At 47.2% G+C, this 26,030-nt stretch overlaps 1 protein-coding gene across 2 annotated transcripts in view; it reads left to right on the top strand.

Moving 5' to 3' along the window:
• Positions 1 to 26,030, top strand: part of ACACB (acetyl-CoA carboxylase beta) — a 118,911-nt gene that overhangs the window by 12,878 nt on the left and 80,003 nt on the right. Inside the window, exons 2-3 of one of the 2 annotated variants that reach the window (XM_028116591.2) lie at positions 5,933 to 6,588; positions 25,906 to 26,030. The exon at positions 25,906 to 26,030 is cut by the window's right edge and continues 8 nt beyond it. In XM_028116591.2, the coding sequence (XP_027972392.2) occupies positions 5,942 to 6,588; positions 25,906 to 26,030 (772 nt within the window). In that variant the 5' untranslated portion in view covers positions 5,933 to 5,941. Of the gene's footprint in view, positions 1 to 5,932; positions 6,589 to 17,219; positions 17,458 to 25,905 lie in introns of those variants that run through there. The other variant, XM_028116593.2, reaches the window with a different exon arrangement.

Here is a 26,030-nt window from a genome sequence, read left to right as displayed (position 1 = left end):
GAAGGGGTGCTCCTGGCATCTGGTGGGGGGAGGCCAGGGATGCTGCTGAGCACCCTACAAGGCGCAGCACGGCCCCCACCACCGAGAATGCTTCTCTCTCTCTCTCTCTCCTTTCCTCCCTTCCTCCCTCCCTCCCTCCCCCTCTCCCTCCCTTCCTTCCTTCTTTCCTTCCCCTCTTTCTCTGTCCCCCTCTCTCTCTGATTGTAGTCACCCTTGTGGCTGTGAAGTGGTACAATGCAGTTCTGATCTGCATTTCCGTAGTGATGGATACATCTTTCCATGAGCTAGTGGCCATTTGTATGTCTTCTTTGGAGAGATGTCTGTTCAAGTCCTTTCTTCATTGTAAAATCAGGTTGTCTTTTTGTTGTTAAGTTGTAAGACTTCTGTACATACTCTGGATACTAAACCGTTATCAAATATGTGTTTTAACAGATATTTTCTCCCATTCTGTAAGCTGTCTTTTCACTTTCTTGAGAGAGCCCTTTGATCACAAAAGTGTTTAATTTGAATGAGGCCCACTTTATCTATTTTTTTCTTTATGCTTATGCTTCTGGTGTCACATCTGAGAATCCATTGCCAACTGCAAGGTCACGACAATTTACTCTTATGTTTTCTTTTAAACTTTTTGTGGTTTTAGTTCTTATATTTAGGTTGTTGACTTAACCTTATTTTTTAAAAAAGATTTATTTTATTTATTTATTTATTTATTTGTTTGTTTGTTTGTTTATTTATTTATTTTAGAGAGAGTGAGAGCATGAGCAGGAGGGGCAGAGGGAGAGAGAATCTCAAACAGACTCCATGCTGAGCACAGAGCCCGATGGGAGGCGGGGGGGGGCGGGGGGGCGCGCGGGGAGCCTCAGTCTCACGACCCTGAGATCATGACCTGAGCCAAAATCAAGAGTCAGATGCTTAACCGACTGAGCCACCCAGGTGCCCTAGTTGTTGACTCATTTTGAGTTAGTTTTTGTGTATGGTCTAAGTTAGGAGTCCAACCTCATTCTTTTGCTTGTGGAAATCAGTTGTCCCAGAACCATATGTTGAAGGGACTATTCTTTCCTCTTTGAATCATCTTTTTTTTAAAATTTTTTTAAAGTTTATTTATGTTCTTTAGTAATGTCTATACCCAACATGAGGTTTGAACTCACAACCCTGAGGTTAAGAGTTGCACGCTCTTCTGATTGTCCAAGTTCCCCTCCCTGCCATCGAATGGTCTTGATAGCTTCATCAAAAATCTATTGGCCATAGTTTTATGGGTTTATTTTGGGACTTTTCTTTCTGTTCCATTGGTCTAGATGTGTGTCCTTATGCCAGTACCGCACTATTTTGACTGTAGTTTCACAGTAAGTTTTGAAATTGGGAAGTGTCAGTCCTCCAACTTTGTTCTTTTTTAAGATTGTTTTGGCCATTTAGGTTCCCTTGCAGTTCTGTATCTGTATCTTGCTTCAGGTAGTGGGGCCACCTTAACAATACAAAGTCTTCCAATCCATGAGCATGGGATGGCTTGCATTTATTTAGGTCTTCTTTAATTTCTTTCAGCAATGTTTTGTGCACCAGCATTGTGCAGGTCTTTCACCTCCTTGGTTAAATTTATTCCTAGATATTTTATTTTTTTTGGATGCTATTGTAAATGGAATTGTTTTCTTTTTTTTAAGATTTTATTTATTTGAGAGAGAGAGCATGCGAGTGCACAAACGGGAGGAGAGGGAGAGGGAGAAGCAGGCTCCCAGCTGAGCAGGGAACCCAATGGGGGGCTCGGTCCCAGGACCCTGGTATCACGACCTGAGCCAAAGGCAGATGCTTAACTGACTGAGCCACCCAGGTGCCCCTGGAATTGTTTTCTTAATTTTCTTTTCAGATTGTTCATTGTTGGTACATAGAAACACAATGAATTGATCTTGTATCCTACAATTTTGCTTAGCTTGTTTATTACTCCTATTTGGATTTTTTTGTATGTGTGGATTCTTTAGGATTTTCTATACACAGGTATCTCCCGCTTTTTGAAAGTTCACGTTATGCCACTTTGCTTTTGTAAAAGACCTACATTAGATCTACATTAGTGGCTGTTTTTGCTAACCGGAAGAAATCAGAAGAGGATTTTTGCTTTTAGGAGAAAAGGTGAAAGGTGAAAATGGCATTCAGCGTTTGTTTTGCAGAGAGCTGTTAAAGAGGCAGCACATACCCTGAGCAGTGGCCGTAGCACCGCCAAGCTCCTTTGGCAAGAACTACACTCAGCATCTCCAGCCTCAAGCCACCATAGGTTTGAACTATGTCTGTGAGCATCTGAGCTTTGTCTTGATTTATTTTGTGCATCCATTAGCAAGATGTGTCCTAAGCTACCCAGAAAAGAGAGGTTATTTTATGGGTCTAGCAATGCTCAAAAATGTTTCCATATAAATTAATGGTAATTTCTTCTTTGCTTTATGCCATTTCAACTTAGGAAAGTTTTCATAAGAACCTCTCTACTTTTGGGTGGCAGGGAAACCTGTATATGATCATGCCGACAATGATTAAAGATGATTTTCTCTCTTTGTTTCCAATTTGAATGGCTTTTATTTCTTTTTCTTGTCTAATTGCTTTGGCTCGGACCTTCAGTACAAAGTTTAATAGCAGTAGTAAAAGTGAGCATCCTTGTTTGTTCCTGATCTTAGGGGAAAAGCTTCCAGTTTTTCACCACAGAATATATGTGAGCTGTAGGTTTTTCATGAATGTGCCTTATTACATTGAAGTTCCTTTCTGTTCCTACTTTTCTGACTTTTTTTTAATCACGAAAGGGTGTTGTATTTTGCCAAATGCTTTTTTTGGTGTTAATCGAGGTGAGCATGTTGTTTCCCTCTTTGTTCAATGAACGTGGTTTGTTACGTTGATTGACGCTGAACCACCCTTGACTGGCTTTTCTTTAAAAAGAAACTTGATGGCCTTAAAAGACAAACCCTCTTTTTTTTTTTTAATTTTTTTATTGTTATGTTAATCACCATATATTACATAATTTGTTTTGGTGTACTGTTCCATGATTCATTGTTTGTTCATAACACCCAGTGCTCCATGCAGAATGTGCCCTCCTCAATACCCATCACCAGGCTAACCCATCCCCCCACCCTCCTCCCCTCCAGAAACCTCAGTTTGTTTTTCAGAGTCCATCATCTCTCCTGGTTCGTCTCCCCCTCTGACTTACTCCCCTTCATTCTTCCTCTTCTGCTATCTTCTTCTTTTTCTTTTTTCTTAAAATACGTTGCGTTATTTGTTTCAGAAGTACAGATCTGTGATTCAACAGTCTTACACAATTCACAGCGCTCACCGTAGCACATATCTTCCCCAATGTCCATCACCCAGCCACCCCATCCCTCCCACCCCCGACCACTCCAGCAACCCTCAGTTTGTTCCTGAGATTAAGAATTCCTCATATCAGTGAGGTCATATGATACACGAAAAGACAAACCCTCTTGATCCTAGGTATAACTTGGAAAATACCCTTGACAACATTTCGGCAAATTCTGTTGTACAAAGTCTGCAGGAAGTATTCAGATCATGCAGTTCTGGGAAAACTTGAAAACTTTTCCCCTTAAGAACATAATGTTGAAATTTAAAAAGAAAAAACCTTTTAGATACTAAATTGATATGCTTGAACTTTGCGATCCTGCTTTTTATTTTTTAGTACTTCTGTTGTTCTGAAATTTCAACATGTTCAGTTTGTGTTTTTGTTTGCTTCTTTAAAAATATTTACTTCTGGGGCGCCTGTAGGGCTCAGTCAGTTAAGCATATGCCTTCGGCTCAGGTCATGATCCCGGAATCTGGGGATCGAGCCTTGCATCAGGTTCCCCACTCAGTGAGGCATCTGCTTCTCCCTCTGCCCCTCCCCCTGCTTGTGCTCTCTCTCTGTCTCTCACATATTCTTAAAAACAATATTTACTTCATTAAAAAAAAAAGATTTTATTTATTTGACAGAAACATTACGAGAGAGGGAACACAAGCAGGGGGAGTGGGAGAGGGAGAAGGAGGCTTCCTGCCGAGCAGGGAGCCCGATGCAGGGCCCGATCTCAGGACCCTGGGATCATGACCTGAGCCAAAGGCAAACGCTCAATGACTGAGCCACCCAGGAGCCCCAACAATATTTACTTCAAATAGCAATGATCTACTCATTAATAGGACAGAGTTAGTGTGGCAGGAAGAGGCATGGTAAGAAATCTGAATTCATGTATTTGACAAAATTAATTTCAGTCTTTTGTTAAGCTCTCACTTTTTAAAAAAGATGATATTTATTGATTTGAAAAGGGAGAGAGAGAGAACATGAGCAGGGGCAGGGGGAGAGGTGGAGGGTAAGGGAGAAGCAGACTGCCTGCTGAGCAGAGAGCCCAACTTGGGGCTTGATCCCAGGACCTGGAGATCACAACTTGAGCTGAAGTCAGGTGCTTAACCATCTGAGCCACCCAGGTGCCCCACGCTCTCACTTGTTACTGGATACTGTTCTAGACCCTGGAACAGAACAGACTCCCCTTGGCCTTGCTGGGTTTTCATTCTAATTATAAGCATACCCCATGCCAGGTATACTAGTGCTAGGAAGAAGATAAGGCACCGTGCCCTTCCTCCTTCCAGAACCATGATGATGATTCTGACAGTAATAGAGGAATACAATGATGATGATGGTGGTGATGGTGAAGATGATGATGACAAAAGCAACAGTCTGTTTATATCTATGAATTGGAATATAGTGCAGGGTCTTTTGTTTCTTTTTCGACTGCAGCTTTATTGGGATATAATTCATATACCATCCAGTTCACTCATGTAAACTACATACTTCAGTACATTCACAGAGTTGTGCAACCATCACTACAATTTTATTTATTTTATTTTATATTTACTTTATTTTATTTTATTTTTTCTATCACTACAGTTTTAGGACATTTTCACCCTCCAAACAGAACCCCTGTACCCTTTAGCTCCATCCCACCAGCCCTAGGCAACCACTAATATTTCTGTGTCTATGAATTTGCCTATTCTGGGATATATGGAATCGTACAGTGTTGTCTTTTAGGACTGGTTTCTTTCACTTGACATAATGTTTTCAAGATTCGTCCATGTTGTAGCAATTCCAGTGATCCATTCCTTTTTTTTTCTTTTTAAGATTTTTTTTTTATCGGGGCGCCTGGGTGGCTCAGTTGTTAAGCGTCTGCCTTCAGCTGAGGTCATGATCTCAGGATCCTGGGATCGAGCCCCACATCCAGGCTCCCTGCTCAACAGAAAGCCTGCTTCTCCCTCTCCCACTCCCTCTGCTTGTGTTCCCTCTCTCGCTGTGTCTGTCAAATTAACAAAATCTTTAAAAAAAAATTTAAAAAAAAGATTTTTTTAAATGTGTTCATTTGAGAGAGAAAGCGCGCAAGCAGGGGGAGAGGCAGAGGGAGAGGGAGAAGCAGACCCTCCACTGAGCAGGAAGCCTGACATGGGGCTCCATCCCAGGACCCTAGGATCATGACCTGAGCCAAAGGCAGATGCTTAACCATCTGAGCCACCCAGGTGCCCCTCCATTCCTTTTATTTACAACTGTGTGATATTCCATTGTATGAATAGATCACCTTTTTTTTAAATCCATTTTTCAGTTAATGGACATTTGGATTGTTTCTACTTTCTGGGTTTTATGAGTCATTAACAAGAGTCCTTTAGCAGGCATGATCTGTTTTTCTCTTCCATGCATGTTTCTGATTTTTGGTGAGCATGTGTTCATGTACCCAAATTAGTGGTGAGAAACTGACATCCAGAGGCGTTCAGGAATGTGCCCAGGGCCACAGACAACATGGTGGGCAGGGCTGCTTTGTCCACTGCCTTTTGCCTCTGGTGCTCCCAGCTGAATACACAGAACCCCAGCTGCCGTGAGGCCCTTTAAGAGGAAATAACTCAATTTCGTAGACTCTAAAATGTCTTTCCTTTTTTTTCCTTACAGGTTTTTTGAATGATATTGCTTCTTTTTCTATCTTATTTGATTTTCTCCTGCTTGACCTTTTCCTGGTTAAAAATCTGGGGGAAAATGACGGACTCAAAGCAAGTCACCAAGAGTAAATCAGAAGGGAGCTCTATCCCAAGCCAGGAGCCCTTTCCAGCCTCAGACAGCTCAGGGGAGCCACCCCAGAAAATTGAGGACCGCAGCCCTCTGCCGGAGACTCCTGACCAGGCTGAGCCAGCCTCCCACAAAGGTCCCAAAGATGCCTGTCGGCAAAGAACTTCCAGGCCACCCCCACACCAGAACCCCCCAGGAAATCCCTCTTCCTCAGATAGCACCCCCGCAGTGCTCCAAGCCAATGGGACAGGGACCAAAGGCCTGAAGACCCCAGATACCAATGGCCTATCATCTTCAGCCAAGCCCCAGGGCCAGCAAGCCAGACCCCTCTCCAAAAAAGACGAAAAGCAGGAGTACATCAAGAGGCAGCTGATGACCAACTTCATCCTGGGATCCTTTGATGACAATTCCTCCGATGAGGACCCTGGCACTGGCTTGTTCCGAGAGTCTTCCCGGAAGGGCAGCCGGCCCAGCCTGGGGACCCTGTCCCTGGAGGCTGCTCAGACTGTAGGCGAGTTCGAGAACCCAGTCCCTGCTATAAGGTAACTTGACCTAAGTCCTCATAAGTGGGAGGTGCAGAGTTAGGGTGGGGGGCTGCCCCTTCCCCACTCAGTCAAGCCGTCCGCTGATGCCCACGTGTCTTGAGGGTAGTTACGGGAAATGCAGAAACCATAAGCCTTGCCTTCTTCCTTCCTTCCTTTCAAAATTATTTATTGAGCATCTACTGCATGTACAGGGCCGTGTGCCAGGAGACTGCTTTTAGAAGAGCTTGGCCTTGTTGGGGAAGACAGCCTTGTGTGTGACTCATCATAATTTAAGCCGAATGCGTGAAGGCTGACCTGAGCCACCCGGGACAGTGAGGGAGGGACAGTTTCCCTGCCTCCTGAAGAGACATTCATTTATTTGTTCGTTGGTCCTTTCAATGGGTAACTGACAACTGGAATACATGCCTTCCTCTCAGGGTGCCTTCAAAGCAGAAACTCAGATACGTTCGCTGCAAACCAATGCCCGTCGGTCCACTATGGGTGGGAGTATGTCCTAGGTGTGCAGTTGGTGGCTTTGTTTTTGTCCTTGTGTTCAAGCTTTGCCACCTCCCTTCCCCAATTACAAACAGAATATAGTAGTTCCGGGTGGAAAACTCGGGAAACAGACAAGCAGGGAAAAGAAAAGAGCCATCAACCATCACTTCGCCAGTCGGAGAGCTCTCTGCCCCCCTTCCAGTGTCTCTTCCCTCCTTCTGGTCTGTTCCCTCCTCTGGGGATAGAACCTCACTGGCTGTTCTTTTCAGCACCTCTTGTACTCTCTCTCCCAAACGTGAAAAGCCTGGACGAGGAGGTGGCTTCATCCATAGGCACCCATGTTCCCAGGGAGCTTAATTTGAACCCTGGTGACTGGAAGTAGAAGGTAGAGAAAAGAGAAAAAGCTAGTGTTCCCCGTCCTGACGATCTTCAGGGGGATGCTAGTTTGAGGTTCAGGAAGGGTTCAAGGAAGGGAAGGCTTCAGGGTCTGGTACAAAGTGTGAGAACCAGAGTTGGTTCAGCCTTGGCTCTGCCACCCCCCACTGTGTGACCTTGGTCATGGCATTCATCTCTCCTGGCCTCAGTTCCTCATCTGGAAAATGCTCAAGGGATTCAGTGGGATAATGTTTGTAAAGTATGCATGGAGTTGGGTACAGAGTAGGTACTTAATAAGCAGTAGATTCCCCTACAGCTCCTTTCCTTGGCTTGTTCTTTGTCCCCCGCCCCCCAGCACCCGCTTCACCCATCACTTTACAGTTTATATCAATTATCCATTGGTCCCTTAGGATAACAGTATAAGGCTGGTGGCGGTGGATCCCCATTTTGCAGATGATAAAACTGGGGCTCAGAGGTGAAGTACATTTCCCAAGATCACACAGCTGGGAAGGGGCAGAGCCAAGCTTTGGGGCCAGGTCCGCCAGACTGCAGACGTGGGTCCACCATGCTGCGGTGTGGTCCCTCCAGTGATGGCCAACATTCACACTCCTCTGAACTGGTTCTTAACTTCAGTGTGACAGTTTCGACAGGGATTAGGGAAAAGCAGATTAAATGAATTCACCCAAACTGACAAACATCAGAGATTATGTTAGAAGTGGATGTCCATCCCGGAGTTGCTAAGGGGTATCTAAGTAGGAAAGGTGGCGAGATACATTTATCACAACAGCCCCAGCAGGAAGCAAGATGGATATGTTGCTACTTTCAAGGAGCGCCCCAGCAGGGAGATGGGCAAAGTACAAATAAACAGATAAACCGATAAGATCATCTCTCAGTGTGTCCAATGCCAGGAGGAAGGCAAGGTACAGGAGAGAGAGTACCTGAGGGAATCTATTTTAGAATGAGGTGGTCAGGTCAGTGGAGAGCTCTTGGAAGAGGCAACTTTCAAATTAGACTTGAGCAGGCCAACAGAACTTTCTGCCATGAGGGAATGTTCTAGAATGGAATGTTCTAGAACTGTGCTGTCCAATATGGTAGCCGTTAGTCACATGTGACTATGGAGATTGACATGTGGCTAGTGTGATGGAAGAAGTGGACTTAAAAATTTAATTTTAATTCTTGAAATTTATTTTATTTTTTTTTAAAGATTTTATTTATTCATTCATAGAGCGAGAGAGAGAGAGAGGCAGAGGGAGAAGCAGGCTCCCAAGGAGCAGGGAGCCCGATGCGGGACTCGATCCCAGGACTCTGGGATCACGACCTGAGCCAAAGGCAGACGCTTAACCATCTGAGCCACCCAGGCGCCCTAATTCCTTGAAATTTAAATGGTGTCATGGGGCTGCTGGCTATTACATCAGCCCAGCTTCAGCCCTAATGGATAAGAAGTCAACCATGTGAATTCTTTCTTTTTTTTTTTTTTTAAAGAATTTATTTATTTATTTGACAGAGAGAGACAGCCTGAAAGGGAACACAAGCAGGGAGAGAGGGAGAGGGAGAAGCAGGCTTCCCGTGGAGCAAGGAGCCTGATGTGGGACTCGATCCCAGGACCCTGGGATCATGACCTGAGCCGAAGGCAGACGCTTAATGACTGAGCTACCCAGGCGCCCTATGTGAATTATTTCTACCGATGCTAATTAAAAACTTATCAAGACGGTAGGCCCAAATAGCAACATTATTACTAGTATTATTTTCTCCCGAGTTTTGGATTCCTAGAAGGTTGTGAGGATCAAACGAACTAACGTGTCTAAGGTATTAAGCAAGAGAATGAAGCACTCAATAAATGGTAGGTTAAAATATGGAGCTGGGGCAAGTCTCCCCACTGTCTCCCACTGTTTCCCCACTACTCACTGTCTTCCACCTCCATTTTTAGGGGTTTTTGCTGGTTTGTGCTTAAACCACAGCTTTTTTGAGCTGGTCAATTTATGAAGGCAAAAGATATTTAACTAAGGGCCTGGTCTTTGCATGACAGTGTGCCTAAATAGTAAAAGAGTTTTCTGCCTTTGTATCTTCATGACATAGAAACTTAGCACTGTAGGTAAATCTTTTATCAGGACTGGGGGGAGGGGGGCAGAGGGATGTTGGTTTTTTATAAACTGTGGGGTAGTGGGAGATGCAAAGGGCCACACAGGACACAAGGAGGACCAGTGTGCTGTGTGACCTTGGGTGGGTCCCTTACCCTCTCTGAACCTCTGCCTCCTCATCTACAGCATGAGGAGGCTGGACCAGCCCCCTGAAGTGTGACCCCTGGTCGCCAATCTCACTGGGCATATGGTTATTTTGCCCCCAATCTGTATGCTTTCCAGAGTGTGGAATTTAGGATTTTGGCACCCAGGACAGCTCAGGTAGTTCTGCTGGTGCCTCCCAAGATACTGGCATTTCTGTGAGGAACATTTCCAGCTCCAGTAAGGTCCCCAAATGAGGGGCCTCTGCTGGAGGAGACCAGCGTGGGTTCATTGTTCCTAATGACCTGGAATGAGAATCCCATGGGGCGGTATCTTCACTTAGACACTTAGACACTTGTCCTGGTGCTGCTGTCTCTGGTGGTTGGTTGGATGAAAAAAATGACATCATAACCCGTGTGTTCCAGCCTGTTGGAAACAATGATATCAGAATGAAGCCGAGTGTTCCATCATCCTCTTGTAGGGGTTTTTGACTTGGTATTTTGGCATCTTTGGGACCCTTAATAGCCTGGTGTTTGGCAGCCCCCCATTGACCCATTTGCTCACATCTATTGGTAGCGTCTTGGCTCAACTCTGGAGAAATGTTCAGGGGGACCTCCCAAACCCCCCCAAACCCTCCAGAGTGTTGCTTTGTGGAGGGCCACTGCTGGGCTTTTTCCTTTGTACAGGGTGGAAATGCCCAGGCCACTTTGAGATGTGGGCAGGTGGCTTGCAACCAGCTGGAGGGTTGAGGAAATGAAGCCTGACATAGAAGGCCAAGGTGGTGATAAAGAGTCCCTGTTAGAATCCAGGAATCTCCCTGTATTATTATTATTTTTTTTTTTTTTTTTTTCTGATCAGCTGCTAAATGCTCTGCACTCTCAGGTACATCCCCTAACCTTTGGAGGCTCAGTTTCTGCAATATGGAGGCAGGGAGTAGGGGTTTGAGCTAGTTCTTGCAGTTCTTCCCATTTCGCAGACAGAGAACTAAGACCTGGGGAGTTTATTCCAGGGGTTTATACTAACGTGGAAGCCACAGCAGAGAAGTGGCATAGATATATCCGTGGATCCTCCCTGCTGCTGGCAGTTTCTCCAGAGAGCCGCTTGGCCTCTGTGTCAGCTCGAAGGTCTCCGTGTGGTCCATGCTGGCCTCTTCCTGCCAGGCCACCAGCTAGGCAGCTGGATAGAAAAGGTGCCTGTTTACTTTTGTGGCTTGAGGGGAGCTCTTTTTGAATGATCTTCAAAGGGGCCTTTGTCTTCCCCCTGTGCCCTCATGTTTCCAGAATCCTTACACTTGCATCCCCATTCTGGGCCTTTGTGCTTGCTGTTCCCTCTGAACTGAAATGGTCACTTTCCCCCTCATGGCCTTAAACCCCCCTCAGGGCCTGTTTCAAGGTGTGTGACCTGTGTAGTCAGCTCTGCTGTCACCCTCTTGAAATTCTCAACTTTTGAACAAGGGCCTCCACATTTTCATGTTGTACTGTGCCCCATACATTCTGTAGCCCATCCTGCCTGCGCATCAAAGTCACCTCCTCTGAAGGGCCTTCCCTGTCCCTCTGCCATTTTTATTTTTTATTTATTTTTATTATATTTTAAAGATTTTATTTATTTGAGAGAGAGAGAGCATGAGTAGGGGGGAGAGGCAGAGAGGGAGGGAGAAGGAGACTCCCCACTAAGAAGGGAGCCTGGTGCGGGGCTCAATACCAGGACCCTGAGATCATGACGTAAGCCAAAGGCAGACATTTAACTAACTGGACCACCCAGGTGCCCCCCTCTGCCATCTTTAAAGTATTCCCCATATGGCTCTGTTTCTTGATTGATTGCTCTGGTGTGTTTTCACAATACTTAATCACTCCTGGAGATTGTGTCTTTAATTTCCTTATGTGTTGACTTGGTTGTTACCTATCTCCTACACTGGCTGGCAAACTCCATGAAAATGGGGCCATATGGGTTTCTGCTTTTCCCCACTGCCTAACCTAATGTGGGTTCATGGTAGACTCTGAATAAATAAATGCATGAAGCAGTGATCAACCCATACTTGCCAAAGACAGAACTCTGCATTCCTGGGGCATGCAAAACACTTTATGAATGAATCTGGGAATGAACGAATGGATGCATGGATGGATGGATGAATGAATGAATGGATGCACCGATGGATAAATGAATGGATGGATGGACGAATGCACAAATGAATGGATGGATGGATGGATAGATGGATGGGTAGGTGGATAGATGAGTAGGTGGATGGATGAATGGATGAATGGATGGATAATGAATGAATAAATGCACAAATGAATGGATGGATGAATGAATGAATGGGTAAATGGATGAATGGATGGATGGATGGATGGATGAATAGGCATTTTATTGTTGCTCTTTGGCAGCAATAGCATTTTTGTTTTCATAAAACTGTTTCTGCATAAATCTTGTAACTTTGTAGATTAGTTCTTTGGTTAAACCCCAATTTTTCTTCTGCATTTTATATGGTTGTACAATCTCCCTATTCCCTTCCATCTTCCCAGCTGGTGAGGGCGGGCTACAATTATGGGCCCAATGACTTTGTGCTGTCTGTTCAAGTCGCCTTCTTTTCCCTTCCCTTTTGGGTTCATCTCAGGCCAGGGGTTGGGATTGGCTCTTCCTTGGACTTGGAAATAGTCCCCAAGGTTTGGAATTCCCATGCAAACCCTTAGAAACAAATCTGGTGAGAACATTACATGTGACAGAATAGTTGCTCACATATTGTGCAATGAAGTTTACAGGGTCATCCCACTTTGGTCAACAAGGGGCAATGTGGTTGGTGCACAATGGGTCTGGGGTAAGGTACCAGTTCAGAGCCATGTCTTACTAGTTAACTAGGTAACAACCCTAATAGTTCTACCCTGTGGGGTGCATGTTTGGACTGAATGGGATGGGACAGGTTCGGGATAGCTCAACTGCAGTCCTGAAATTTAAAGTTATGACCCAGAAGCTCGTAAGTTGGCCATGAACTCATTTAGAAGAAATTTCCACCTTGAATAGATGTGAAGTTGTCTGTAGTCTTTGTTTATCCTGTTTTGTGTGAATATTCATGCCTTCTGCTGCGGAAATAGTAACATGAAAATGTAAAACATAAAGCTTTATCATCCCCCGCCAAAAGTTCTCAAATTCCAAAGCATACTAAGTCCTGGGAGTTTCGAGTTTCAGATAAGGGATTGTGGATAATGTAATGTGCTTACAATGTTCCCTGTCAGTTAGTAAGCACAGATAATGCTTGTGCTTAATAAATGTGTGTGTGTGTGTCTGGAAAGTCTATAAGGAATGTGTCAAAATAGTTAGCAATCATTGTCTTTATATGGTGCAATTATAAGTCATTTAAATTTTCTTCTGCATTTTCTAACTTTCTGCTGTAAATATTGTTTTTTTTAAAGATTTTATTTATTTATTTGAGAGAGAGAGAATGAGAGATAGAGAGCATGAGAGGGAAGAGGGTCAGAGGGAGAAGCAGACTCCCTGCCAAGCAGGGAGCCCGATGCGGGACTTGATCCCGGGACTCCAGGATCATGACCTGAGCTGAAGGCAGTCGCTCAACCAACTGAGCCACCCAGGCGCCCTGCTGTAAATATTGTTAATAACAAATATTAATAATGTTTACTAATAAAACATTATAAAAAGTATTGGGGAAAAAAGTGAACCAGTCCTCTCACTTCCTGCATAAGAAGCTGACGCCCAGAGAGGTTCGGGGGTCTATCAGGGGTCTCCCAGCAGGATGATCATAGGCCCTGAGAGCCATTGGAACCCAGACCCTCCGCAGGTACGGATCAGAAACTGGTCTGCAAACTCCCACTGTTGACGCCTAACTTGGACTCCAGGAAAGATGTTTCCACCCTCCTCCTAACCTGTTTTTAGCATTAGTGAGAAGAGTCAGGAGGCAGGGCAGCCATTAAGCTGTGTGACCTTGGGGATGTCACCTACCCTGTCGGGGCTGGACTGGGATGCTCTGAGGTCCTTTGCTTTTGTTTCTTCATGTATGGAGAGGTACATGGTGGGGGAGAGGGCTGTGGTAAAGTTTGTTAATTTAGAACCATTTTCTCCTTGGCCGGTTACTGTGGATGGTCTGGGTACCAGGTAAGCCTAAGGACGGAGTCAGAGATGAAACGGTCACGTGGAGAAGCCAAGGTTTGTCCCATCCCTTCATCGGCTTGGAAGCATTTATCGCAGCCCTGCTGGGTGCCAGGCTCTGTGACAGCACTATGGATGCACAGACAGTGGGATCTGCCTCCTGCCCTAGGAGAGGCCAGCGGAGGGGCCTACGAGGCCACACGCCCGGAGCATTTCCCATCGAGGGGGAGAGAGTGGCCGGCTGCAGGCTGGCACCCTGACTCTTCCATTCGGCTGTCAGGTGGCCTGGGCCGAGCTCTTCCCTTTCTGTGCCTCAGCATCCTCCAGAACGAGGTCACAGTGGTCCCTACCTCACAGGGCTGGTGTCAGGCTTACTTGAGTGACCAGGAGCCCGGCACTTAAAGCCGTGCCACTGCGCGATCTTCATCATTTGATGCAAAGCACGGTGTCATACCCGGGACCCGCAGTCGAGACAGATCTGGCTTCCCACCGCAGACCAGCCCCACGGACCTCTCTCGTCTGCAATTTCCTTCTCTGTCGAAACGAGATAATGCTGGCGTCCACCTCACAAGCATGCTGAGATCACGTGAGAAGAAGTGGCAGGTGTGGACGGCCCAGGGGCTGCCTTGGGTGCCAGCGCTGGAATGGGCAACTTCCAGAGTTCTCCCCTGTGGTCATGGATCTTCCCAAGCCCCGCCAGGCATACAACTTTAAGGTATAGCAACCTCTGTCCACAGAGGAGGAAGAGGAGGGAAGCAGGTGAAGTGTCCCTGACAAAGGGATGAAATACAAAGCAGCATGCAGGGCCTGGGGCTTTCCCCTGCCGCCTCCCCTCTGCTGCTCGCTTCCATGCCAAGAGTGTTGAGTTTAAGAGAGGTTTCCCAAGGCAGACCTCAGATCCCGGGGAGGTGCAGTGAGGGAACAGTGGGCGAGCAAGCTGACACCTGGGACCTCGCTGCACCCTTCTGTCCCAAGTAGCATCCCGGGGCGGCTTGCAGTGGGCATCCCCCAGGTCCTTCCTGCTCATCATCACCCTCTGCACCTCTTCCCTGCCCCGAGTAGCCAGCCGGTCAGAAAACTTTAAATTGCCTATACTTTTTTTTTTTGACCCTCAATGAAATCCCATGGGTCTTTTGATCATGTTTTAATTTATTCATTCCTTTATTGATTTAGGAAGGGGCTGGCAGAAACCCCATTTCCAAAACTTTTTAGCTCCTAAGGTGTTTTCTGGGAGCTTCGGGGAAAGGGGGGGTCCCTGTTTTTGCATTGTTTCATTTATGGACTGGATATTGAGGTTTGGAAGAGGTTAGCTATTCATACAGGGTATAGAGCGCCTGAACATCCCTTTCTCTCTCTCAAATATCTGTATCCTGCTTTAGAAAAATCTGTCACTTTTGCTCTATGCCTGATGTAACATTGCCCCCATCACATATCGAAAGGGATTATTTTATTTTTCTTTGAATGAATGCACATTATATGTGGATGATGCCACAGAAAAGTGGAGAGAAGGCGTTTGCTCATGATCACCTAGAGCATAGGGACAGGCACAAGGCCACTCACTGCTCAGGCCTTTCCTCTGTGTGGCTAGCCACTTGCAAGTGCACTCTCTTGTTGTGTGTTTTGCCACTGACCTGGGTTTTCCTTCTGCAATACCAACAAGTTAAATTTAGCCTCTGAGGAGTCTGAGCAGAAGGGCTTATAGCACGAGAGCGCATCTGCAGCCAAGTTCGGAGCGTGTCATTGAAATCACAGTGACGGCTGTTTAAAGGAGATGTTTATTTAAAGGCAGTGTTGTGCGTAGGCATGGACATTATTCTTTCCTTCCTATCTTCTATACCTTATAATGCAGGCAGAGAAAAATCCAAGTCACGATCACTCTGATGACATGCAAAGCGCAGACATCGAAGTGAAATGCCTTTCTTGAGAAGCTCCCATGTAAAAGTGAGGTGTGTTAGGATGTCTCCAAGGCTGGATTAGTGAAGAAGTTCTCTCCCATTTGATCCTAACTGATTGGGGGTAGGGTAGGGGTGTTTTCAAATATTTTCATTTCCTGATTTTAATTGTTTTCCCTATTTTGAGATGATTATATTTAAATTTGGGTCATTTCAAGCATGAATTTTTGGGGGGTTTAGCTTGGAACTTTAGAAAGTAAATCAGGCTACAGTCGGTGGGTTTTTTTTGGAGGGAGTGAAGACAAGGCCATGAAGAACCTTCTAGAAATTCTGAAGAACTGAGAATTTTGTTCACCTGTTTTATTTTTTAATCCTTTTGCTGAGAAAGTTCCCAAATGGTTAGAGCACAGCTAACTGGTGCCCTCAGGCAGCGCTGCTTATACAATTCCTAGGGGAGGAATTCACATTGTGGCCACACCGACGGCACCTCCTGGAGGCATGGCCCTAGCTGTGCCTTTCTATGGGGATTCATTCGCAAACATTTACATTATTTTTTGGGTTTTGTTTGCTGTGAACATAGGCTGCATTTATTATTATGCAGTGTTTCCTAGGCTGTGTTTTCGGTCCTTTTCATTTATTATAACTCCTTGCAGAAGCATTCATTCATTCGAACTGGAATCGGTTTGCCTGGGTTCAAAGCTCAGCTCCGTCACCCTTGGGAAACATCCATCTCTGGGGGCACATTTCCTTATCAGCATTACGGAAACAAAAACAAAAGGATGGCTATGAAAGAAGACAAGGGCACAAAAGAGCACTCGGTGTGTCTTAGTCTTAGCAGAAAGCAGCTTATTACTAGCTGCCACCATACATCACCGAGGACTCTATTCCTTATGCTGTCCCTTTCACTCCCGTGACTTATTCATTCCATAACTGGAAGCCAGAAAGAAACCTATTTAGGGTCACAGGGCAGCTGGGGTCTTTCCTATCTCGAAAGAGCTCCGTTTACCGGGTAACCGAGGTGATCCGAAGTGTGTGTTAGGATCTCACTCTGGGGGCGGAAGGGCCTGGAGCAAACATGTCCCCGGGAATAGAGGTGAAAGAATAAGCAAAAACAGGAACTTGGAAGCCAGAAGTTGACTTGCCTTCGGGGGCTTTTACCAGGCACTCTGGTGACATCTGACTCATATTTTAAATAAACCCTATTTTCCACCACTTCCCTATTGTGTGTATTCAAGCACATTAAATGCTTGTGAGTTTTTCCCAGCTGCCAGGATGTAGGGCGGGGGTTGCCATCCTGGAACCCTTCTACTCCAGTCAGGGGAGCTGGGGAGGAAAGTGGCCAAGAGGGCTTTTTTTAAGTCTCTGGCCGCTGTCGCCTGGCGCCCAAGGTCAGCGGCGGCTCCGTGATTGGCCGGTCCGGGGGGCGGGACCTGGTTCTGTCGGGGACAGGAGGCGGGGCCCGGTGAGGAGGCCGGGCCTTGTGCAGGGGGCGGGACCCTTCTGGGAGGTGGGGTTCGCTTGGGGGCGGGGCCTGGGCGGGCGCGTCCGCCCGGGACACTTGCGCGCAGGACTCTTTTCGGGATGGAGGAAGCGCCCCGCTTGGTCGGGCACCTGCCGGCTGCAGCACCACCCGGCGCGAGCCGCTCTCGGACCCACCTGGCTGCCCTGCTGGGCCCCGGGACCGGGGTCCGCTCAGGAGGTTAAGGGGTGCATGCTCTGCATCCCGGCGGGAGCCGGCTGGGATTGCCCGGCGGGCAGGTCAATATGAGCCCTGCCAAGTGCAAGGTCTGTTTCCCTGATCGCAAAGTGAAGTAAGTAAGCCTGCAATTTTAATGACTGTTATTTTTTGCCAAGTTATGCACCGTGTCCCCCCGCCGCCAGTAAAGACGAGCTCTGTGGCCCCTTAGCGCCACCTCCTCTTCCCCACCCCCACCAAAGAAATGCAGGCTTCAGTTTGGCCACTGGGGAGATGCAGCCCGCGTTGCAACTGACCTTGGTGGTTGAAGGGGAGGCCGGATTGGCCGGATTTGGCCGTGATGTTGATTGGAGGGGCGCTTAGGAACACACAGGTGGATAGGCTGGCGCGGGGCCACGCTTTCCTCCTCTTTCTCCCCTTAGCCTTGATAAAGCCTTCATGGTTGCGGAAGGCAGGCCTTTTTGAAGTGATGAGGAAGCCTGGGCGAATCAAGGGCCACCTGAGCAGGCATCGCATTTAAGGTTGTTTTCTGGACAATGTGTAGGCATTTCTGTGCCCTAGGGCTTCCTGGCCCCACCTGCTTGATTTCTTGTCTTCATTTTATTGCATTAAAAAAAAAAACTACCAAAGTAACGTTATGTTTGTTGTTGAAAAGTCAGAAAATTCTAGATAAGCAAAAAAGAGGAACAAAATTCACCCGTAGCCACGTCTCCCCACCCACCCCCGCCCATCCCATGATCTTTTAACAATTGCTGGATAGTTACCGAGCTCATAAGCCTGTCAGGGAAGTGAGGTCTCTTGGAGCCGGAAGGATGGTTGTTTAGGTCCAAAGATGGGGGGTTCAGAGAGGGCAAGAGATATGCCTAGACAAGCAGCCAGCCCTCCAGGAGGGAGACTGACCTTGCAGTTCCCTGGTCCTTCTGCAAAGGAGAATAACGGGGCCTTCAGGGGGATCTTTCTATTGCTCAGGGTGTGTCTGAGCAAAGGATCTGCAGTTGGGCAGGGGTCCTGGGTTTGGATCACCGTCTTTTCTTGTGCACTAAGTGTTTGGTGGACCATGGTAGTCACGTTTCTTGCACTTTCCGAGCCCGGATCTAATCTCTTTGGCAAAACCCCTCAAGCCCTACAGTGTACCGGAAGCAGACCATGTGGTCCATAAAGGACATATCCTCGCCCCCCCAATCTGTGAGGCTATTTACACAAAAGTTTAACATATAAATCTTGAATCAGGTTTTATTGTACAGTTCAGTCCCAAAGAAGACTTTTCACAAACCACTTTAACCCGAAAGAATAAACCTGCAGGAATTGTAATTGTCCCATTACAGGTGATTTCACGCCCTGGAAATTCTGCTCAGAACCAAGGCCAGCTGCCAGGTTGAAATGTTGGTTGGTGATCTATGGGTGGTTCTCACCCCCAACTGCACATTCGAATTCCCAGGAGGGGGAAGGAAGGCGGGCTTTTAAAAAAATGTAGGTGCCTGGGTGTGCTCCCTCCGCCTGCAACGATCCCTCCCGCCTCTAACAATCCCTCCTGTCCTAGGGATGCTGATTAATCAGGCCAGGTGGGGCCTGGGCATCAGCATTTTTAAAAGTTCCTCTCTTGCCGGAGCGTAGAGTCAAGCTGAAAAGCACTGCTTAACTCAGAGTTGGCAAACTCTTTTTCGTCCAGGGCCAAATAGTGAATATTTCCGGCTTTGAGACCATATGGTCTCTGTCACCTCTACTCAGCTCGGCCATTTACTGCCCCAGCAGCCACAGAGAATACATAATTGAATGGGTCTCACCGTATTCCAATCACACGTAATTTATGGAAGTTTGAAATTCATGTAATTTTCACGGGTCACAAAATAAGATTCTTTCAACCATTTAAAAATACAAAAGCCATGATTAGCTGGAGGTCCAAAAGCAGGTGGCAGCCTGGATTTGGGTTTTGGACCCGAGCTTAACGACGCCTGGTCTAGCCAAGGTGGCCATCCCGGGAAGCGCTAAGGGGGCAGGGGGCCCGAGAAATTTCCAAGGGTCCCCTTTGTCTGGGAGCCCAAAGATGTGTTCAAGGTTAGCAGCCTTGACTAAGCGATGCAGCGTCCTTTCTGCCTTACTTGCTCGGTGATAATAGTGAGGACTTTCCATCCATCAGGGCTCAGCAGCCGCATCCGTGTTTTATAAAAGAGAAGCGGGGGTGGGGGGGTGGGGAATAGGGTAGGGACGTAAGGGCTGGTTACTGTCAGGGCCACAACCCAATGGCTCCACCCTGGGGCTCTTAATCATGGCTCCCCTGCAGAGAGGCACTTAGTGCATGCCAGGCCCAGTGCTGAGCCCTGGATGCACACTCTCTGAGGCAGACGCTCTTAATGTTGTCAATATTGTGATCCTGTGCGGGAAGCGAGGGACACTACGGAAGCATCTTTCCCAAGACTGCGCAGGTCATGAGTGGTAAATTCTGCATTCAAAGCCTGGGGGGATGGCTCTAACCTACCAGGGTTTCTGTTGACACTTGGGGCCCTGTATTTCTTTGTGGTGGGGGCTGTCCTGAGCATCCTAGAATATTGAATAGCATCCTCGGCCTCTACCTACTAAATGCCAGTGGCACCCCCCCCCCCCGCTTAGTTGTGAACACAAAAAGTGTCTGCAAACATGGGCCTTATGTCTCCTGGGGAGCAAAACTGGCCCCAGCTGAGAGCCCTGCAGTCCACAGATTGCCTCTCAAATGTAGGTGCTTGTTTTTTAAAGTGCAGACAATAGAGATACTCCCATTTATCTCAACCATCTTTCTGCCTCAAACTTAGCCTCTGGGGGGAGGGGGCATGGTCAGAGTCGTATTGGAAGCCCAGTGTTGCCACTGGTCAGCTGTGTGATTTGAGGTCTTTGGGCCTCTCTGACCCTCAGTTTCCTCGTTGTTGAACAGGGAATGGCGGCCTCCCATGCACGGGGCTGTGGGGATTCAGCGTGAAGCCAGCCCCCCTGTGCCTAATTCACAGTGACCCTCCAGAATGTTTACCCCTTCCCTCCCGGTGTTTCTGCCTGGGCTTGTGCCTGAGAAGCTGACTGGTGTTGGGCTGATAGCTCTGGTGTGTAGTTGATTGCATCTGAAGCCATTTCCAAAGTAACCCTGGACAAGTTAAGTCTCCGCTCGCCTTGGAACAAATGCCGGCCAAAGGTCAGCCTTGGGGAGCCAATGTTGGTTGGCTTCCAGCTTTGTCAAAAACGAATAAAAATAGCCACCAGCCTGGAGACTGGGTCTGAAACTGGGCCATTCCAGCAGCATTGTGTGTTCGCCCTCCTAGTTAGTTATGACGGGCTTGTGACCCACCTGAAGGAGGGGCGCTCTCACCAGTTTTGAAATCAAAATGGCAGCTGAGAATGGTTTTTGCAGGCTACAAAATTATGTTTTTCTCCCGGTTGACCTTTCTCTTTGCCGTGCTTTAGGTCATTTTGCTAGGGTTTTAATGTTTGTGTTGGAAGTGGGATGTCTGAGACCATCTGAAGCCAAAAGATCAAGCCAGCCAGTCGGGAAAGCTGTAGACAGAGTGGGGGAGAGTGGATGGATGGGGAAGAGACCCTGGCCAGAGGAGTGGCTGATGCATTTCCTGGTGAGACTGGGAGATCAGCAGCCCCTGATCCCCTTGGTCTCACTGCACTGAAATGATAATAGGGTTTACTGGTGCCAGAAGCCAACTTTTACTTTCTATGTCTTATTTAACCTTTACGACATAGTGAGGTACGTGTTACTATCCTCATTTTACAGTTGGGGATGCTGAGCACCTTGCCCAGTGGATGCCAGAATGGCCAGGGCTTCCCTATTACATCCCTATTACAAAGTTCATAGCCTTTCTTCTTTATTGAAAGTAATATACCATTGGGGCGCTGGGGTGGCTCAGCTGGTGAAGCGTCTGCTTTTGGCTCAGGTCATGATCCCAGGGTCCTGGGATTGAGCCCTACCCCACGTCGGACTCCCTCTCCCTCTGCATCCCCCCTTGTGCATGCTCTCTCTCTCACTCTCCCTCTCTCTCAAATAAAATCGTTAAAAGAATAACATATCATTGCAGGAAACTTAACAAGTATAGATGAAGAGAAGAAGACAGAAACCACCCATAACTCCACCACCCTGAGATTACATTTTGCTATTTCCCCAGATCAGGGGCCTGCAGGTTAGGGCCTTCCGGCTGCATCGGCCTATTTTTGTAAAGAAATAAAAGACCTTAAAAACAAACGGAGCTACTTGCTGGTTGATGGGCTGAATTATGATAAAAGCACTGTTCCCATTTGCAAGATGATATTGACCTTCCAAAGTACTTTTCTAAGTCTGATCTTGTTTCAGCGATTCAGTCCTAGGACGTCTTAGGAGAAAAGCTGCTCACACTTTGTGGCAGGCAGTGAGGTTCTCTCATGGGCCAGAAATCATTTGCTCATCTGTCTGTTCATTCATTCAGGCTCTCTGGCTAAGCCCAGCTGAATGGAGAAAGTCTTCATTGGAAACACATATCCTCTTGTGGCATGGAAACACATCGTTCATTTTTCTTTTTGTTCCCCTGGCCTTGAACTCCGTGTTTTCCTTTGTGATGGGCAGAGCCTTTGGCAGCTCACACTGGGGAGTAGGGGCAGACGGCAGGTTTGTAGGAGGCTTTCCCATGGGGATCTGTACTAGACATGAAGACTTTGTACAGCAGAAAATGCCCACATCCAACATTTCCTAGTGTCTACTACAGCCCCAGGCCTGCTGACTTGCTCTGTGACCTCTTTGCCTGGCTGGGCCTCAGTTTGCCCATCTATAAAATGGAATTTCTCTTTCCTGACTATTTATTTGCTTCCAATTTTGCCACCTTTTTCTCAGATGATAGGTGGTGCCATGTCGGCAGTGTTCCTTATGATCAGTTAGTTCTTCACCAAAGTTTTGGTCCCCTGAACCCGCTCATCCTTGCCCTCAACAACAGCCACTGGACATACCTGTGCGTGGTTAACTGCTAGCCTCATTCTTAAACAGATGGCTCTCAGCTTAATGCCTCATCGCCACCTTAAGAAAGTAGACTGAGGGGTGCTTGGGTGGCACAGTCAGTTGGGCATCCAACTCTTGGTTTTGGCTGGGGTTGTGATCTCAGGGTCATGAGATCAAGCCTGCATTGGGCTCCGTGCTCAGCGCAGAGTCTGCTTAAGACTCTCTGTCCTGCTGCCCCACCACGCACTTTCTCTCTCTCAAATAAATAAATCTTGAAAAGAAATGAAAAAAGAGAAAGTGGACTGAATGTGCATGCCTGAGCCTCTTCCTGTCAACATCCCACCAAACGACAGCAAAGAAATGTTTTTTTTAAAAAGAGAAATGGAAACCCATCAAGCCTGGCAGAACAGTTGGGAAGATTAGCCACAGCATTTTAGAGGGCAGGAGCAGATGAACAGCAGTAACTGGCTTAGCAGAACTAAGAGAGCTGAGTCATAAGGCAGTAGTGAGGACAGCTGAGAACCTACCGGATCTGCACTCTGAAAGGTGTGGGGACTGGCAGCATCAGGTACCTCTGCACTTGAGGGGGGGCAAGAGAGGGTACCAAAATGAGAAGAATTGGGTAAAAGATGCCCAGATCTTCTTGCCTGCTTTGTGTGGCCGGGGGTTGCCCACTTGCACCTCAGCAAAAAGCAGGTGGTTCATTCCCTGGAGAGGGAAAAACAGAGGGTCTTGGGACTGGGGACTGATGGGCCCAGTGGAGGCATATGAGGTCTGTATCCCAAACTCAAGGATCAGGGTCTGTGTGAGTGCTGAATTCTGAAACCTGCCCTGCCCCCTCTCCCCCAGACCGTGCCACCACTTCCCTCACCACTCCTTCCCCAGCTCCTGTCCATTTGAGTAGTGGACCATTGAGGGAAGAAGACTCTAGTGTACTCGGGGTTCCCTGGTACACAGCGGCCCCCACCACCCCCGATCCTGGGCATCGAGCTCAGCGTCCACCGGCCCCACCTCAGTACCTTCTGTCAGCCCTCCAGTTTTGCTCTTGGTCACAGGGAAGTGACTGAGGCTTGGTTACAGTTTCTAATATGGAAGGCAGGCCCCAAACAATCAAACAGAGGGACACAGGAGACTTGGAAGAAACAGAAACCATGCCAGGAGAAGAGAACTTGAAAAAGCTGCCATTAATACCCTCCTTCAAGCCAGGGAGGAACAGGATGCACAAAAAGGAAACTTTGGTGAGCCAATAACAAGCCCTTGGGTATTAGAAACACAATGGCAGGTTAGGAGAGAAGGCTGAAGGAATCGCCCAGAAAGTGAAAGACAAGGGATAGGAAATAGGAGAGGGGAAAAAGACAGAAACTTGCAGGCCAGTGTAAGAATTTCAACATCCAAATAATAAGACTTCTGGAAAGAATAGAGTAAAAAGGAGGCAGGGAAATCATTTGAATGAAATATTTGAAAACAAATCCCAGGATATAAGTTTCCACACTGAAGGAGCCTGAAGATTCACAGCCCCACTGGATGGAAGGAGACACATACCTGAGCACATCCCTGGGAAACTGTAGACTATGGAAGACAGAGACAAGATCCTATAAGCTTCTGGATGTGAAAAAACAGGTCACCTGTGAAGAATCAAGCTATCAGAACATCTCTGGTTCTAGCGTCCATGGAAGCTATGACACAATGGTGCAAGTCTTCCAAAACTCTGAAGGAGAAGGTTTTCCGTTATAGAATTCCATACACAGCCAAATGATAGGGTCAAACGTGAGATCAGAAGAAAGACGGTTTCAGAACTTGCAAGACTATGAATCATTAGTTCATTCCTACCCCTCATTCCCAAACACCTTTTCTTAGAAAGCTACTGAAAGATGTCTTCCACTGAAGCAAGATAAGAAACCAAAGTAGAGCAACACATGGGAGACAGGAAACAGATCCAACATAGAATCAAAGGGAATCTCCAAGGTGATAGCGATGAGGTAGCCCAGGGCATCCAGAAGCTGGATAGGCATGTTGAGGGTGCCGTTGTCATGTGCCGTCCCATTGTACCATCTTTTCAACTAAATAGAACTACTGGAGGATGTGTCCCAACAAAACAAGGGAGTCCACCAAGAAAGAGGGAGCCATTTGATCCCCCAAATTAGGGATCAAACCCCGAGGAAAGGCAAAAGGAATCCTAAGGATGTCAGCAAAAGGAATTCTCAGAATGACAGTTGTGTAGGGGGTCTGGAGAAGAGCCATTCAGGATGAGTGTAGAGAGTAGAGGCTTCCAGGAGGGATGTCGCCAGTGAGGAATGATGGAGCTGATCAACTATGTTGTGTACTAGGAGGGTATGAGAAGGAGTGGATGGCATTAGCAGCAGGTGCAAGGAGAGCTACGCAAATGAAAAAAACCACTGTCTCCAGGAAAAAAAAGAAGAAAGGAAAATCTGGTCTACCCCAGCCCTCATTTGTGAGTAGTCCCAGACTCATGAAATCCCAAATACGGAATCTGTATTGAGAGGAACCTGCATTGAGAGGTTGTGGGACGGGAAGCAGATGGGATGGCCAAGTAAGAGCGCTCATTCTTCATCTCTCAAGATCAAAGATCCGTAGATGGTGTCTCAAATGATGTCACACAAGAGGGTACACCTAATGGTGACATTGTTTAGAACTACGGAGAGGTGTAAATGCCAGAAAAGTGATTTTCTCTGTTGTGCAGTTCTGGAGGGGATGGGGCAAGGAACCACCATTTGGTGGTTTTACATTTTTTAAAGATCTTGTTTAGTTAGAGAGAGCGCATGAGGAGAGGGAGAGGGGGAGAGAGAAAATCTCAAGCGGACTCCCCAGTGAGCATGGACACCTCCCGCCCCGACCCGGGGCTCGATCTCAACGACCCTGAGATCATGACCTGAGCTGAAATCAAGAGTCAGACACATTTAACCGACTGAGCCACCCAGGCGCCCTGGTTGTTACACATTTTTTGGTTTTCAGTTATAAAAGTTTTGAGATGCATGTACAGAAAAATGCATGAAAGAGATCAATACTGTTTAATAAGTCTCAGGCATTGGACTGGGTGGACTTTCTCCCTGATCATAAACCCCCCTCCCCCATAGGCTTTTTTGTATTATTTGAGTTTTTAAATGGGAGCATAGCAAGGGGCGCCTGGGTGGCTCAGTCGTTAAGCGTCTGCCTTCGGCTCAGGTCATGATCCCAGGGTCCTGGGATCAAGCCCCGCATCGGGCTCCCTGCTTGTCGGGAAGCCTGCTTCTCCCTGTACTGGTCCCTCTGCTTGTGTTACCACTCTCGCTGTGTCTCTCTCTGTCAAATAAATAAAATCTTTAAAAAATAAATAAATAAAATAAATAAATAAATTGGGAGCATAGCAAGTAAAAATTAATTTAAGATTAAAGAGCTCAACGTACAGCTTGGGTCAGGTCAGGGGATCGCTTCTGCTTCATTCCTGCACCAGCCTCTTGAGTCTCCTTGTGAAACGCTTCAAGGTCCCCAGTGAGGACTGCAAAGCAGAAGGGGTCTGATGGGCTCCCGCTTCTCTGTTGATGTTGATTTTGTAGGTGCTGGGCTCCTGACTCTCTCCCCGAGTGGACCAGGCTTCCTGGCTCATCTGGGTCTGTCCTTTCCCCTCTGCAGACCCAGCATGTCGGGACTCCACCTGGTAAAGAGGGGCCGAGAACTGAAGAAGCTGGACCTGCACAGAGACTTTACCGTGGCTTCCCCGGCTGAGTTTGTCACGCGCTTTGGGGGGAATCGGGTCA

Source organism: Eumetopias jubatus, unplaced genomic scaffold (assembly GCF_037043125.1).
Source record: "Eumetopias jubatus isolate StellerSeaLion01/CBP00866 unplaced genomic scaffold, mEumJub1_p1.0 scaffold_16, whole genome shotgun sequence".
Classification (NCBI taxonomy): Eukaryota; Metazoa; Chordata; class Mammalia; order Carnivora; family Otariidae; genus Eumetopias; species Eumetopias jubatus.
The sequence above is the reverse complement of the archived record's forward strand: the minus strand, read 5'-3'. Positions and strand labels throughout refer to the sequence as shown.